Raw genomic sequence first — 17,802 nt, forward strand, 5'->3', positions numbered from 1 at the left:
GCGTGTGGCTATATTCATAAGGTAGCTAGTTGACATTACTGGGAATCTTTCAGCGGCTGAGGATTGGGTGGGTACGGGAACCTAGGAAATCCTAGGATATTTTTCAGTGGGTTAGTAGTGAGGTTTAGTGAGACTTCGGTACACCAGTTTGAGGAAGTGACTTGGAGGATTCGGGAGGATTGCTGAGGAAAGTATGGATATGTGTGGAAGGTAGTATTGGGCCCGTACTACTGAAAGCACAAGATCCATACTCGAATCGGTGAGAGTCCTGGAGAATCTGAGAAGCTTCGGGGAGGAGTTTATGACCCGGTTTGGGGACAGAGGATATTCCAGTTGTTGTAGCTCAGCCATTGGCCAGTGAGCGTGACAGGGTGTCAGACCCTGGAGGATATGACTTCTAAGTCCGAGGATGCGAGATCAAGTTGGAGCACTTTGACAAGAGAGGGTCGTGCCAAGTGCATATAATAGAGGGTCCCGGGGAGAGACCAAGACTTCTGATCATCGGGTGAAAGGCTAGCAGGGCCGGAGACAATGAAGCACGTGCAGGAAAGTACACAAGGGAGTTTGACATTCCAAGGGTTTAGGCTGCTACAAGTGTAGCGGGGTTGGTCATGTCAGCAAAAGGTGATTAGGATTCCTCCAGATGTTGCGAGTATGTCATCTTCTACTGCTACTAGATGGGTATTGGGAATACGTATCGCTTTGGAATTGCGAGTGAGTTTGGATAAGTCAGATCTCGGGAAGGTTGTCTATTAGTGTCTGGGTTATCAAGGATCATATATGCCATCCTGCATGCCGAAAAGTCCTTGATGAACTTGCAGAGGGACATATGTTGCGGAGTGGGTTCCGCGTGTACCGTTATCATTCTGGATCTTTATCAGGATCTGTGCAAGAGTATTATTTAGAGGATAGTAGGTCAGGGTTAGAGCGATAGTTCTCCAGTGAAGTCAGAGTTCCATGGTTCTATCGTTTGTTCGGGTATGGTTGACAATTGCCTAGGGAAGAACTTTGGAGTTCAAGGCACTACCGTTGCTAGGAAAGGATTGGTAGCATGAAGATAGTGGAGTCAGTTGCGGGTGTTAGATGCATAAGTGGTTGGTTGTTGGATGTTCAAGAGAATTGTATTTTCGCATGGGTTGTGTTCGGTTAGAGTTCAGTGGTGCTGCAAGATTGGAAGTGGGAACGAGGATCCATCAGCTAGGGTGAAGATTAAGGCCTCCAGTTGTCAGCATGGGAGGTGGATTGAGGTGTCAGACTGGACCAGATTTCAAGAGTACTCTTCAAGATTTCAGAGGATGAGCTATCTTAAGGATTGGCTGGTAATTGATCGCTAGCATTGGTAAGCACAGATTGTCATCAGTGGGTTATTAGAAAGCAAGAAGGATTAGGAATCTTTCGATTCTCACGTGCCATGAAGATTTAGTCGAATCTAAGTGGGGGAGAATTGATCAGGTATCCAAGAGCATAAATAAGTGTGAAACTAGGATGAGTTTCACATCCCCGTCAGAACGGAAAGCGGTCGAGTGGCCGTCTAGGTTGAGGATTGGGTGAGTTAGGAGTTTAGAAAACGTTCCAACATTTGGTTCATGATTTTCCTTGGCATCAGACAGTAGGTTTTGGGAACCAGGTTAGAGCTCCAGTTAGGACTCAAGTTCACTTGTGTGTTAGGTCGAGTGTGTGTTCGACCGGTATGGAAAGTGTTGTAAGACTGCGGGGGTAGCCGTAGCATTCACTAGCGATCAGGTAGTATGGAAAGTGTTGTAAGACTGCGGGGGTAGCCGTAACATTCACTAGCGATCAGGTAGTATGGAAAGTGTTGTAAGACTGCAGGGGTAGCCGTAGCATTCACTAGCGATCAGATAGTATGGAGAGTGTTGTAAGACTATGGGTGTAGCCGTAGCATTCACTAGCGGTCAGGTAGTGTTGGAAGTGTTGTAAGTCTACGGGAGTAGCCGTAGCATTCACAAGGGTTAGCAGATAGTGCTAGAGTGTTGTAAGACTGCGGGTGTAGCCGTAGCATTCACTACGTTAGTAGATAGCGTGAGTGTGTTGTTAGATCGCGTAAGAGCCACAGTGGTAAGATCACTAATGGTAACTATTGACAGAAGAGAATTTCGTTCGAAGGTCGTGTGGGAGCCTTTATAGCTCAGCGACCAGGTTGAAACCCGATATTTAAGATGATTGGCGAACAAATTGAGACCAGGCAGGTCTTAGTAGATTTTGGACAGCAGCCATGTGGCAACATACTGCTTCAGGCAGTCAGTGTTCGGGCAGTTTCAGCGTTTGGGCAGTGTTAGTATTTGTGTTTTGGGCTGCAAATATGAACGGAATAGCTGGTTGATTAGGAAGTGCCAAGTCACTCACAGTGGGATTAAATAATCTCAGAGTAGTCGATTTGATCCTGTTGCGCATCTCTCGTTTGAGTCTAACCGTTGCAGGGATGAATCTTCTACTCGAAGGATTATCTGAGCCCTCTGTCAAGAATAAGTGCTCTATGGTTGACTATGGTCAGTGATTTGTTTCATATTGGTAGCATCGAGGTAATCAAAGGCAGAAAGTGTGCAGTCGGTCAGCCATTCGAGGAATATTAAGCTTTGTAAAGCTCAACATGGGTGGTCTGTCTGGGATTCAGACTATCTCGAGACTGCGGATTTTCAGATTGAATAAATGGGATTGTTGTAAAGAATTCGTGCATCTTCGGGATTTAGAACCCTACGAGGGTTGGTAATGGTTACCCTGGGAAGGCTAGGGTGTGCCCAGGATTGTGGCCATGTTACTTGAGTGGTTTGGCGTATAAGGAATGGTAAGGAATGATTTCGAGAACAAAATCTAATTTAAGTGGGGAGAGTTGTAACACCCGTTTTATTAAATAAATAAATAAACAAATTAATGAATGAATAACTAGTAAGGTGTTGGTTTTGGGGAGCCAAATGTTATAAGTTGGATTATTCGGGGGTTAAAAGTGTAAGTTCCCTTCCAGTAGAAGTGGGTCTAAGGCCACAATGCTTTCCGCACATGAGATCTTTGGGATTATACTCTGATATTGTTTTATGATAACAGGCTTTGATTATTGACACTTTGTTTTGACATGGGATGTTTTTATATATGTTTTTATACTTATGGTTTTATAATAACTTATTTAAAAATGAAATTTTTGGCCTGGGAAATTGGGATGCTACAATTTTGGTGGTTTATGCTCCTTGAAGTGAAAGAAGAAGAAGTTGGTGGAATCATTCTTTGGAAGGAAGCTTAGAGATCCAGATTTAGCTTCATCTCTTGGTGACTTTTGAGGTATAAAGTCCCAACCTTGTTCCTTGTATGATTAGATATCTTCATGTCATGGTTTATGATTTTGGTCCCTTTTTGGGTTAGTTTGTTGAGTTAAGTCGTTTGTGGAGCTTATCCTTTTAGATCTGGGTATATTATGAGTTTCTTAAGCTTAAAGGTGCAAACTTTATGGTGTTTATGGTCTCATGCATGCATTAAGTCATCTATTAAGTCCTTTTGAGCTTTAAGAGCTTCATTAAGCCATGCATGCACGTAAAGTCAGCAACTTTACGTGATAAACCAACCCAAGGAAGTCAGATCTAAGCTTTGGAGTGATGTCTTAATTAGTTAAGAGCTGGAAATAAAAGTTGGCTGAATGAGGGAGTTTGATAGGCGTATAAGCAAATATGCTTGGCGTAAAAGCCCTAAAGTGAGTACGCCGCGCGTACGTGCTGAGTACCCCCCGCGTACTCATCTAGTTTGGCCTTCGGTGTTGTGGGTTGCTCGATGTTGGACTAAGTTGGGTTTGTGATGTATTGGGCCTTGTTGGGCCATCAGGATTCTCTTGTTGGGTTGTTGGAAATTTTTAGACTCCTTGGTTGTAGGCCCATGAAAGGGATTTAGGCCCAATTTGGAAAATTGGGCCATATTGGGCTTTGAGTGATTATTATAGAATTTGAGCCTTTGGTCAATTGGATTGAGTCAGGTTATGGAAAGGGTAAAAATGTATTTTACCCTAGTTTGGACTTTCAGTGTGGGTCGGGATCCGATTATTGATTGGATGATTATTTCGTGATTGATAGCGCAAGGATTTTAGCGGGCCAACAACCAGAGATTCTTTCTGTGAGATGCAGAAATGTTAGGTGAGTTTCCTCATTGGGTTTAGCGGGTCTAAGGCACCAATGCCGACCCATGGTTTATTATGTTAGGATGCTAGATGTATGCATGACTCTTACATGTGTATGTATTGGTATGTGTGTCGAGATGGGCTCGATGTCGGGCAAGACTCGATGACTGTATTGTATGCTATTATCTTTGTGATTATCGCATGTGCTAGTAGGATTATGTATTGTATGTTGGGCGAGGCCCGTTATGTTCACTGGGTGGGGCCCGCTACACTCACCGGGCGGGGCCTGTTGATTTTACAGATCTGTATGTCAGGCGGGGCCCAGTACGTGTTTGTTTATGTATGCTATGTGGTATTTCAGGGAACTCACTAAGCTTTATTTTTACGGTTTTCATTTTATGTTTCAGATACGTCTGGTTTCATCGAGAAGAACTTGGGATGATCGTAGGACACACACCAATCAATTCCACATTTTGTGATTTACTCTGATAATGATGATGTAATGATAGAATTTGATTACATTGGCTTTATAACAATGACATGGTTTACTGTTTTATCAATTTAAAAATGAAAATTTTCAGGTCTTATTTTTGGGATGTTTCAATTGTTTTCAAAATTCTCTAAGAATATATGATTCTTTAAGAATATATTTGCCTATTCACAAATCATAAAAAACTCTGTTATCAATATTCTTTTCTCATCGCTGAAAGTTCAGTTTTATTCCTACGCAACGTGCGAGGATTAACCTAGTTTGCTCCTATGCCCCGTTGTTTCTCTTGATCTTAAAATCAACACTAGAAGGGCTTCATTCATTATATGCATCATATGATAGTTAGGCGACCTTTGTGGTTATTTAAAAAATGAAGCAAGTATGTTTCATTAGTATTCCTCGTCTTTTTGGTCTAAAAAACCTCAAAACTTCATCCTCAAAATCATCGGAAGAAGGTTGGTACGACCCGCCCTTCATATCACAACATTGATCAACATCAACATCAACTTCATCATATGATGGTGATGCAACACTTGTTCATCGATTTGACAATAAAATAGGTTTAATAGTTCTTTCACTTAATCAGTAACAAAGTCAAGTAAAGAACAAGATAAATCAACCTTTTATTGGTGGATCTTTGATCTAAGTTGATTTACACTTGAGTGAACAAATTTGATGAATACCTTTGTAAAAATACCCTTATTTCTCTCAAATGTTCGTGTACTTGCCTACGTTTTATTTGTAATCGATTTTGAAACTAGATTCCTAACTATTTTCTAATTAAATTAATTAACCTAAAACAGTATTAAAATGGACCGTTGAAAATTATGAGAGTGTTAACAAGAACAAAATTAATATATGAATTTTTTAATTAATAGTATAATAGATTATTTTTTTTCTAATATCTGCCTTTCTATGTTAATGCAAAATGTTTTTGAAAGCTAGATATTCCAAAATAAAAAGAATTAATCAAAAATTGAAACTGGAAATAGCAAAGTTGATGGACCCAGGCAGGTAGACAGCCGAAGTCCACCACAGCCACCACTTGCGAGCATCCGTGGGTCCAACATATCCACGTGGCACATGTAATACGTGGCACAATCATACGATGGAAACAGATCGTATATCGTCCGCCTCTCTCGTCCACCAATTCCTAGATACGCTCTCTCTCATCCCCCCGTCTTTCTTTTGATCTTCCTGCCACGTGTCACCCCATCGCAGCCCCCTTATTTCCCCCACACCAAATTTTATTTATTTTTTATTTTCTTTCTCAAAGCTCTCTCTTTCTCTCTCCATCGAACCTACGAGATTTGTCTCTGTAGATCCACGAACTAGGGTTTGTTGATATCAAGTGTTGAGTTTCGCAGCCGAATTTAGCTGGTGTATTGATTTTGTCTTTTCCGGTGAGTTTTTCCGGTAGATCTTACCAGAAGTGGTGCTTTTTTGCTTTGTTTATATCTTATTGTTTGAAATATGTTTATGAGCTACGATTTGATGTCGTTTCAATACAGTTTGTGTCGTATACATGATGAAGAGATGGAATCGAAAGAATAAGTAGTTTTTCGTTGGGGGTTTTCATCGTTTGACTTGATAATTGCTAATTTGTTCAGTAACCTTTGTTTGATTTCACTCGATTGGATAATAATACTGTGAGACCTAAACAATTTCTAGTCTTCAACTATTAACAGTTTGCACCAGCACATCGTTATGCCTATATTCTTCTAACTGATGCATGTTTTGTGTGACCTAGAATGTTTGTAATAGACGTGTTATGGAATCGATTTGTTCTTTTTATTGAGCATATTTTAGTTCTACTTTATCTATTGAATATTCTGATTCTCAGGTGTAATACTCTTTTCAGGTTGTGATTGTTGATTTGTTGAACAGAGGTACAGGGCGTTCTGTCTCTCTTATAATTACTGTTACTTTGGTTAAGTATGAAGGCGGATCAGAACTTGGGGTGCATCATCAGTACTGGATAGAGGTTGAAGGAATGTCAGACTTGTCTATTTATGAGGTACTATAGCTGATAGTGTACTTGTTAGGGTTCCATTGTGTACTTTATCTGATGATTAGTACTATAGCTTATTTCCAATGCAAATTATAACAATCTTTTGTGATTTTATACTGGATATGATTAATCAATTGAAGTTCTAATTAGTGCTAAGCCATATGACTATGATTAGCTAAAATCTATAACTTGTGTAACAGCTTGAAGATATTATCTGGGATGATTTTGACCGAAGTGGTGATCATATAGTGCCCCACCCTAACAAAGATGATGGTGGTGAAGATAAAAGTGAGGACGCCATCTGTAAGAAGCCTAGGCGTGATGTAACAACACCTCTTCAAATAAAAGAAGAAAGCAACCCCGAAACATTAAATAAAGAAACACAAATGATGGAAAAAGATTCATGGGGTGTTTTTGCTGCTTCTGGTGATGCTGACTCAGCAAAAGACATGTCTACTATACAATCTGGTGATGCTAAAATAAGTAGCAACATTACATCTGGCAATGAGTTATGTACAGATGATGGAATCCTTAAAGATAACTCTGCTGTTGGTGATAATAACTCCTACAATTACCCTCCAAGTCATAATAAGTTAACATTACAGCCAGATCTTAACTTATTCTCAAATGATGGTGATGATAAAGAATCAAGTGATCTTTTATATTATGGTTGGCCTGATATCGGAAACTTTGATGACATGGACAGGATGTTAAGGTAAACCCTAATCCCAAACCATAAACAATTAAGTTCTTTTTTTTTATCCATTGTTATAACAAAATATAGATTTAAGAATAAAATTTTATATTTGCAGCAATTGTGATTCGTCATTTGGACTTGGTGTCACGGGGAATGACGATGAATTGGTGTGGTTTACATCTGAAGATCCAGCTGGAGGATATGAAGAGCCAATGAAAATGGAGCTTAAGTTTCCATGTACAGAAACAAATACACCACCACAGAATAACGGATCTCAAGAATCAGATAATAAAAGATCAAGAATCGTGCCTGAAAGCAAAGATGAGTTTAAACCAAAAGATAATAAAGGGTACATGCAGAACACCACTTATCTGCATCCATCTGGCCCAATGATGACTTGTACCAAATTTGAAAATAAGGGCCCCACGTGTTCTTCCCAAAAGGAAACTTCCAATGAATCAATGGTAAGTTATGGCGACCCTTTATTTCAAGGGACTGGTTCTGAAAATTATGGGGGATTTCAGCCTTCATTTGGTGGAAGTGGGAAACAAATGGACATGATGATGATTCAGGCTTCAGGAAGTGACCCAATTCCATCCCAAAAGAAGATTGAAAGCCAAAATGATATTCGGGGATTGAAGGAAGGATCTTCAGTGGGATTAGGTTCATTAGATGTTCCAGAAGGTTCTTCCATTAGTACTGAATTGGATGAAATCTCACTAGAAGCAACAAGTTTCAGACAGCTCCAACAAGTTATGGAACAGGTGGGATAACTTTTGTCTTTTTTAATACTTCCAATGTATACGATGAGGGTATTTTGGTCTTTTAATAAAAAACAAAAGAATGAAATCCCCTTTTTGTGTGGTTTTCAGTTGGATTTGAGGACTAAATTATGCATAAGGGATAGTCTGTACCGGTTAGCTAGAAGTGCAGAACAAAGACATAACCATGCAGGCATAAGTGGGCCCCTATTGACCGATGGAACTAACAAGTATGTTTTTCTTTCTATATTTTCAATACTGTGTACTGTGTATGTGACTCAGGTCCTCAATCCCCATTCTGTGAAAAGACGAGAATGCCCCTTCTATTTGAAAATAGTTAATGTTATGTTTTTTTTTTCATGTACAGTGGGTTTATGGACATGGAAACAGACACAAATCCTATTGATCGGACAATAGCGCATTTGTTGTTTCATAGGCCTTCAGAGTCATTCAACATGCCTACAACTTCACCTCTCAAACCAAATGCAAAGGTAAAATGCAACAACAAAATTAAATAAACTGAGCTAACTAAATTAAATGTCTTTGAAACTAGATAAATTACACCTTTAGTCCCAAGTTTTGAATTTTGTCCCAAAAACGTCCTCTGGTTTCATTTTGATGTGGATATGGTCTACAAACAGTGAAATCTTAACTACTAACCCAACAGTTAATATATATATATATATATTATTTAAAAAAATGACCATTTGGCCCTTGGACCAAATATGTAATGTATACTCATAATTCTATTATTAAACTATTTTTTATTCACAGTATTAAGATATTAAAATTAGATTAATTTTTTTGGTCAGGAAAGGAGAAATGAATCAGATGACAAGGTTTCAAGCAGTCGAAAAAACTAACATGTTGTTAGGTAGGCATGGTAGATTTGAAAGCAAGTTTTAATGATGTGCAAATATAATATAATATAATATATATAATATGTTATATAAAATCGTCCAATAGAGTCCGATATGGACTCATACACCTGTTCAATTGGTGTCCATCTTTTGTATCATCTTGTTCGTTTGACCATTGATTCTCATCATGGTGGCCCAATTTTGACCTAGAATTCATCTGTATATGTTCGTTGATATATATTGTTGTTTTGGATGCATATATTTTTGTTTTTTATTTTTTATTTTAATGTCATAAGACAAATTTGGTGATTGAAATCTAAATCTACATGCGTCCCAAATTTGATCAATAGATAAGCTCTTAGGGGGTGTGGACATGTGTGATTCGATTTTGAAACTCAGAGCCATATTTTGATGTAACTAAAACATGTGTCCCTAATTCGTAATATCAATGAGTTGAGTGGATCATTGTATTTCCATTGTATTTCCATTGTATTTAAATCTGTGTTGATATCTCTCAAATATTTGTTGCATATAACTAGGAGCTGCTATAAAGTTGAAATATTATGTTAAACTAGGTTCCTCTAAGGTTGTGTTTGGGTGATTGAAGGCTAAAAGTTAGCTGCCAAAAACTAGCTTTTGTTAGTTGATAAGTTTGATGATATATGTAAAATGATATAAAAAAAAACATTTGGCTATATAATTTACCTTGTATTTTTTTCACATTAAGCTACTTTAGTAACAAAGAGTTCTCCAATCATTTTTTGTTTAAAACACATTCTTCGCATTCCAATCATATTTGCATTATTATTACAAATTTTTGAATCTCATGGTTTGACTCTTTGAGTGTTAACATAAGTAAATCTTGAATCTCCTCCTAATTATTCGGAAAGCATATATTGATAATTTTGATTAACAATATTGAAAATCATATTTGTTGAGTCTTTCCTTTGAATATAGTTATGAAGAGTAATACCATCATTATCACACATATTTGCATCTTCTCGCCGTATCTCAACATTTTGTCCAAAATTTCCACATCTTTTTTAATACTCCATATAAATGTTCAATACAACTTTAAAGATATGAATGTATCTCAAACCCAAGTGAAAATCTCTTGAGCATTAGTTGGAAGAACATGCTCAAATTGTGATTCATGATATGTAATGCATGAATATGCTGTCAAATATCATTTTCGGTCGGGATAACCTTTGTCTAAAATATAATATTTTCCTATAAAAATAAACAAAATAAATTCACAAATAACGGTTAACACACAAATTATTAAGGAATGTCAAATTAGTTGTATGGCTTAGGAAAGTTTATAGGGGTCTGGATGGCATGAAGGAACACTCAAGACTCATTCATTTGATAATCCTTCTCACCTGCCACATATAAAGGCAAGGCACATGTTAATAGGCATGTGAACCGGTTTGGAACTGAAAAATAAAAAACGAATAAACCGTAAACTAAGAACCAAAAAATGGATCGAATACTACTAACCAGTTTGGTTCGGTTCTATTAAGAAATATGTTATCTACTAAGGTATTTGGAACTGAAACACACCCGAACTAGAATGGAACCGGAAAATTAGAAACCGAATAAGTCGTAAATTAAGAACCGGACCAAATACCACTAACCGGTTCAGTTCAATTCCGTTTCCGTTTTGTTTTTCAGTTAAAAAGATCATCTCTACATGTCAACGCCACATGACATTGAAGGTGGTTACTCCTTTTTCCCCTATATCTCATTTGGACGACCACTGAAATACAAACATATATATATATATATATATAAGTACCATCAATGGCCTCAATGCAATCATGCAAACATAATTGTTTTTAGTCATGAACCAGAAATGTGAGGTATTTAATTAATAAAAAACTAACCTTGAAGCAAGGCATGTATCTATTATCATTTTCCCATTAGTGGTGTGTTAGGGATTAAATACTTCTACAATTAGAAATATAGATTTAACCAATAAAAAAACCTTGAAGCAAGGCATGTATCTATTATCATTTTCCATACGTGGTTTGTTAGGGATTAAACATTTCTACAACTTGCTAAATGATTTTACAGAGTAATAATAAAAAAGCAAAAAATAAAAATCAATTTATGTTTTTCACATGATCAGAGTGGTTGACTACGTCCACGAGCGAACACAAAAAATAGATTTAATTGATATTGCCCAATAGCTTACATACATTAGGTTACACGAAGTCAAATGATATACATACTAGTAAGTTACCTCAAATCTACCTATAAAGGCCAAGCCTGAAAAACTCTGACAAGTCCATTACGCATTCTAATGTCTAATCTAATATAGAAAGTCACTCACAAAAAAAAGATGAATCGGTCTCCGCAACTTAGCATGGTGATATACATTGAAATGTTGAATCTTTTGTTATAATATGTTCAAGTACAAGATCCATGGATCGTCACGTTTGCATATAAATTCCAATAAATCATAAAAAGCTCCTTAACATTGAAACATTTTAGCAACATCTCTATTTGAAATAAACTAGGATTTTACTTGCCGCACGTTGCAGCGACAATAATGGATTTAAGCAGAAGAACTCTTTCCGTAGCAATATAAGTTTAGGAGGACTTAAGTTGTCAAACCAAAAAAAGTTAAGGACCACAGCCATACATAGAAACCTAGGAGGACTTAAGTTGCCAAAACACAAAAGTCAAGGACCACATCTATGTCAAGAAAAATGCTTAAAAATAAGCATGAAAACGTAAAAGTTTTATGTCGAAACGTAGATAAAGTCGGTGGGTATCAGATTACATATAGTACGGGGTAAATATGAAAGTTTAGAAATTTAAGGGGGTGTAAGGTTGCGTCGACAATATTGTATTTAAGAAGTTGAACTCTTTTAAAGTCGATGGGGTGAAAGTGATATTTTGTAAAGTTAAGGGGTGGTAACTAAAAAATAAGATTATATATAATACCTGGAAAGTTAAAAAAATTGAAGGAGTGGAAGTGACAATATAGAAAGTTTTTTAAAGTTGAAGGAGATAAAAGCATAATTTTGAAAAATAGAAGGTATAAAGTCTCATTTTACAAACTAAAAGGAAAAAAGTGACAAAAATAAAAAGTGAAAGGACTAAACGGTGGAAAACAAAGTCAGGCCATAATATACATAAGAATATGTGTATACTGTATAGTCACTGTTATTATTAGTATTTAATCGTTTTAGTGATTATGATTGATAAATATATATATCACATTAAGAAAAATATCACCGTTTCAAGTTTGTAAGATAATTTAAATCTTAAAAATACTACACTTCTTAAATATATTATTGTCATAATTTTAATGGGTAGGAATAATTTAGGCCTAACAATTGGATTGGGTTCGGGTTGACGGGTCACGGGTTGACAGGTTGACGGGTCAGAATATATTGACCCAACACAACTCATATAATATATGGGTTGGTGGGTTGGCGGGTCACATGTTGGCGGGTTGAAAACATCAACCAAACCCAACCCATATAACCCGTATAAGTATATGGGTTCATGGGTTTGTGAGTCAGTGGGTCGAACCCAACCCGTATAACTCATTTAATAAGCAATACATTTTAAAATGAAATTAAAAAAATATAAATAAAATAAAGTCATAAAAGTCTTAAATATTCAACATAAAGTCATAAACAGGAGTGACGACGACGAGTGGTGTACGACAGCCGGAGGACGAAAAGACGAGTGTTGTCTGTGCGAGCTGACAGTCAATGACTCGATGCCTCAATCGACGGAGACGGGAGACACGAAGTTATGAGTTTGGAGACTGAAGACTGAATTTCTTTTTGATTAGGGGCTAGGGCATGCTAAGTCGACTCGAAGATGTTTTGCAATTTTGGAATCGGAAAACAATTAAACGATAATCAAATATTCAAAACTGATAAATAATTAAATATTTTTTAAACATAATATATATATATATATATATATATATATATATATATATATATATAATATAATATAATATAATATAATATAATATATAATCGGGTTGACGGGTCGACCCGCGAATCCAAACAAGTGTCTCAACCCAACCCATGAAATAAACGGGTTGGCAAGTTGGTGGGTTGGCGGGTCAAAAATCTCAACCCAAACCCGTTTATTTTCGTATTGGGTCGGTGTCGGGTTATGGGTTAGGTCGATGATTGTCGCTCCTAAAATAATTATAGGCATAAAAGGTAGGAGTTAATTTAATTTCTCTTTTAAAATCTTATGTGAGAAGATCAATAAATTACAATAATAGTCGAGAAATAAAACTAAAAGGTGTTTTCTGCAGTTTAATAAAACCTGAGCGTTGTTTTTGAAATATTAAATTCATTCGACGTTATTGAAAATCGCATGCCCGTAGATTAGGAGTTGGCATCAATTATAACCAAAGAAAACTCAAAAATGGCGGAGTTTCGTCCAGCGAATTCAAAGCCAACGGAAAATAACGCCGAATCACGTACAAATTTGATCTCTAACATTTTCCGGCGCCGGCCGTTCTCCTTCACCTCCACCATTTGGAACGCATGTAGATGGAGGAGTGAAAATAGAGGGCGTGAGTTTCGAATTTGATACAAAATAATCTGAATTTCAAGAGAAAATTGTTGTCAGTTTGGAGTTTTAGGTTATTTGGATGATATGCCTTCTGTGGGCATTATGAACAGAGTTTTCAGCAAGGTTCGGAATCTGGATGCGTACCCTAAAGTCAATGAGGATTTCTACAGCCGTACGCTTTCTGGTGGTGTTATTACCCTCGCTTCCTCCTTTGCGATGCTCTTCCTGATTTTCTCGGAGTTCGGTAAAATTCCTTTGTATTATAGCGTATGATTTGCTGTTTGTTTGTAGGATAAATAAGGAATTGATTGTCCCTATAATTCCATGTATGATCTGATCATTCTCATTATGAATCTATAAGTAGCTCTTAGTGATTTAATGTCCGTGTTTTGATCTTCGATGGGGTTCCTTTTTTGTTCGGGATAATATCAGCATGCATTTCCCATTGGTTCTCATTAACATCAATTCATCATGCGTTTATAGCATTTAATATACAGTAAAGTAAAAGTTATTTGGCTCCTATTTAACCATTATATTTTGCTACTCATAGTGAACAATCCGCCAATTTTTCAAACATAAAGATTAAGAACACTATAATCTGAAAGAACAAACAACTGCGAAAAAAGTACTATGAATTGTACTCACATTTTGTCCAAAATCGATCTTCCTTGCTATCTATAGTATTCCTTTTCGTATTTTTACAAAATGATGTTGAATTCAACATCTAAATGTTGTTGGTTTCTTCTCTATTTCAGGACTATATCTTCAAACAGTTACTGATACAAAGCTCGTAGTTGATACTTCAAGAGGGGAACACCTCAAAATTAATGTAAAAATTATCGATAATTTCCAAGATTTATATCAAAACATGAACTCATAACTCACAATTCACATCTGTAAATGCAGTTTGATATCACATTCCCTGCGGTTTCATGCACACTACTCAGTCTTGATGCCATTGATATCAGTGGGGAGCAACATCTTGATATTGTATGTCATCTTTACATGTTCCCCTATCTATTGTTTTCATGGCATTTGACTACAATTTATCCTTGCAGAAACATTCTGTAATGAAGAACAGAATCGATTCTGATGGCCATATAATCCAAGTGAAATTTGACAAGATTGGTAAACCTAATATTGGGAAGCTAAAACAGAAACATGGTGGAGATGTTCAAGATAATGAAACATATTGTGGTTCATGTTTTGGTGCAGAACAGGTATGCCTTTGATATATAGTAGTTATAAACTCAGAAAAATCATTAAATAATTGATTCTTGTAATCTTGTTACTGTTTAACATTTCAGTCAGAAAGTGAATGTTGTAATACATGTGATGAGGTTCGTGAAGCATATAGAAGAAGAGGATGGGGATTAATGAATCCTGATTTGATTGATCAGGTTAGTGGTTTGATTCAAGATTAATATCCAAATCTTGAATAAAAATGTTGAAAAGTTTAACATTCTTGACATTTTAGTGCAAAAGAGAAGGTTTTGTTCAAAGGATTAAAGCTGAACAAGGTGAAGGGTGCAATGTGTATGGATCTATAATTATCAACAAAGTGGCTGGAAATTTTCACTTTGTTAAAAGCTTTCATCTTGCAAATATGCATTTACCCCATGTCCATGATGCCCATAGTTTTGAAGACGATAGTTATAATGTATGCTACAATCTTTTTGATCTTCCATAATTTCCATGTTTTTTTTTGTTTTACTTTTTAAGTGCTTATATATTTTGCAGATAAGTCACAGGATAAATAAACTAGCTTTTGGAGACTATTATCCTGGGAAAGTAAATCCACTTGATGGGTAAGATTCTTTTCTTGATTATCGAGGGTCAAAACTGTTTCTTTTTAAATTTTGAGGGTCAAAATGGTTTCTTTTTAACCTTTCAGGGTGCGTTGGTATCAAGGAACTCCAAATGGAATATATCAGTATTTTCTCAAGGTTAGTATTCTACAATGAATCTTTATGTGCATAAATTCATGAAACAAATATAAAAAATCTTATTTAAAATTTCAGGTGGTTCCAACTGTGTACACCCCTCTCAGTGGGCGAGTTATCAAGTCAAATCAGGTATTTGATGAAATTTAATTATTTAAATTGGAAATGTATTTATGTATTTATGATCATTTTTTGTATTTTAAAAATTTATGGAATTTGTATTCTACAGTTCTCTGTGACAGAACATTATAAGGCTCCACAACTTAAACATCGAGGGCTTCCTGGAGTCTTCTTCTTCTATGACCTCTCTCCAATTAAGGTTTGTTTCATTTACGTCCAATTTCTTTATTTTGGGTTACTAATTATTAAATTAATGATTTTATACTAAATATTTAATACAAAATTGCTTCTGCAGGTGACTTTCACAGAAAGACATGCTTCCTTCTTACACTTCTTGACCAATCTATGCGCGATAGTAGGAGGTACATGCTATATTCCATTGATAGATTCCATTCCTTTCAAAAACATTCAATTCCATTCCTTTGACAGATTCCATTCCATAGTCCATACAGTTGACACTTCTTTTCATTAACCTTTTATGAACATTTGATGTTGTGTTCAGGTATCTTCACGGTTGCAGGAATTGTAGATTCATTTATTTACCATGGTCATAAGGCTATGAAGAAGAAAAGGGAAATTGGAAAATTAGGCTAAGGGTAAAACGGTCTTTTCCACTTCAAACCCTCACCGCATAATTCCAGGTTTGACAATCCTATTCTCCTTCGGTATTGTCATTGTAATTATCTTTTTTTTTTTTTTTTTTTTTTTTAATTAGTCGTTTGTAATGGATCATCTTCATGTATAGTTCATTGACATTAGGACAGTTTTAACATTATTTTTTTATTCTTTTTATTAGTGTACACAATTTTTTTGTCTCAATATATTGAAAAAAAAGAAATATTGTCAAATTCTTCATAAATAGTCTTACCTTAAACTGGATCTTGAAACATTTTTCCTATATATTAAATCATTTAAATGAGAGTAAATGACTAGTTTACCCTCATATAAGATTTTTATTTTTTTTACAATATTCATCGATTATAATGTGAGAGGAGTTAGGATGAAACATAATAGTGGGAAATAGGTAAAAGGTTGGTGTCTAAATATACTAAGCCATGTTTTTTTGGTTTAATCTATCAAGTCATTCTGTTAAGATTAAGTAAAAAAGAAACAATCATAGTCATCCACATTAAGTGTTTTACCATATTAAGTTAATTAATTCGAAAAGAAACAACCTCTAAGATCTTTCGGAGGTCATCTACACTTCTCACTTCTCTTTGAGCTTGATGTTATAGTATTCCTTGCGTACATGCTAGGCCAGTTTTAGGATGACAATGTTATATATTCGAATGACAAATGCATAATTAAAAGAGGTGAAAAAAAATAAAAAAATGAGACAAGATTTACATGGTTCGTATGATTCTGGTAATTGTTCTATGTTCACATGTAGGGGTGACAAATTGTGTTCAACCGTTTCGTGTTTTTGCCTAACACGACACGACACAAATTATTTTTTCTTAACCTAAACACGACACGACATGATAACGTGTTTTTTCCGTTAACACGGACACGACTCAATAAAAAACACGATAGCATGACAAAAATAACAAAAAATAACCATTTGCATTATGTCATGTATAAGTTCTTGTAAAAACATTTATTTAAACACAACAAATACGAATAAAACGACAAAAAATAACATAAAACAAAATAGTATGCTACTAAATATACACGACTTTTGAACATGAACATGACACGAAACTAAAAAGAAATTTCATGCTATTATTGTGTCGAATTTCGAACATGAACATGAACACAACATGACATTGTGTTTCTTATACATGGCTCGAAAACGACACAAACACGAATTCAAAATTCTATTCCGTCACAATTTCGTTTTGTGTTTTGTATTTTTGTCGTTTCATGTCAACTTTTACCACCCCTGTTCACATTCAAAGGCGAATAACAAATATTTATTATTGATCTCGGGTGGAGGTTTACAATTACATTAATGTTTGAGATAGATAGAGACAAATGAAATTGTCTAAGTAATATGGGATATTGACACAGTATGGCTCATTGTTTTGTATTTATATTGTTCACAAACACCATTTCCGAAACACCCTTGATCTCCGCTAGAAGCAGTCTTCCTAAACTATGCAGTTAATAGCGCGCTATAGCGGTTAGGGGTCTTAACGATAATATAGTTGTATCAAATAGTGGTCTTGTATAGCAGTGACCCTAATAGCGCCACAATTCACTGCGATTCATGTGAACGCTATAACGACACTACTACCGTAATTGCT

At 35.8% G+C, this 17,802-nt stretch overlaps 2 protein-coding genes across 2 annotated transcripts; both read left to right on the top strand.

Moving 5' to 3' along the window:
* The first annotated feature begins 5,852 nt into the window (after positions 1–5,852).
* Positions 5,853–9,190, top strand: LOC145137305 (protein LNK1-like). Its single transcript, XM_079071455.1, has 7 exons — positions 5,853–6,007; positions 6,466–6,621; positions 6,816–7,330; positions 7,428–8,076; positions 8,185–8,303; positions 8,441–8,564; positions 8,886–9,190. The coding sequence occupies exons 2-7, from the start codon at positions 6,598–6,600 to the stop codon at positions 8,934–8,936; spliced, it is 1,482 nt and encodes a 493-aa protein (XP_078927581.1). The 5' UTR covers positions 5,853–6,007; positions 6,466–6,597; the 3' UTR covers positions 8,937–9,190.
* A 4,144-nt stretch (positions 9,191–13,334) lies between these two features.
* Positions 13,335–16,211, top strand: LOC145138194 (uncharacterized). The gene is made up of 12 exons (XM_079072317.1): positions 13,335–13,737; positions 14,249–14,322; positions 14,400–14,483; positions 14,552–14,713; positions 14,801–14,893; positions 14,971–15,153; positions 15,234–15,301; positions 15,388–15,439; positions 15,515–15,568; positions 15,666–15,755; positions 15,852–15,918; positions 16,059–16,211. Exons 1-12 carry the CDS (start codon positions 13,578–13,580, stop codon positions 16,148–16,150), a joined length of 1,179 nt encoding a protein of 392 aa, XP_078928443.1. The 5' UTR covers positions 13,335–13,577; the 3' UTR covers positions 16,151–16,211.
* Positions 16,212–17,802: the final 1,591 nt, after the last annotated feature.

This window comes from Lactuca virosa, chromosome 9, assembly GCF_052849685.1.
Source record: "Lactuca virosa cultivar CGN04683 chromosome 9, Lactuca_virosa_CGN04683_v6, whole genome shotgun sequence".
Classification (NCBI taxonomy): Eukaryota; Viridiplantae; Streptophyta; class Magnoliopsida; order Asterales; family Asteraceae; genus Lactuca; species Lactuca virosa.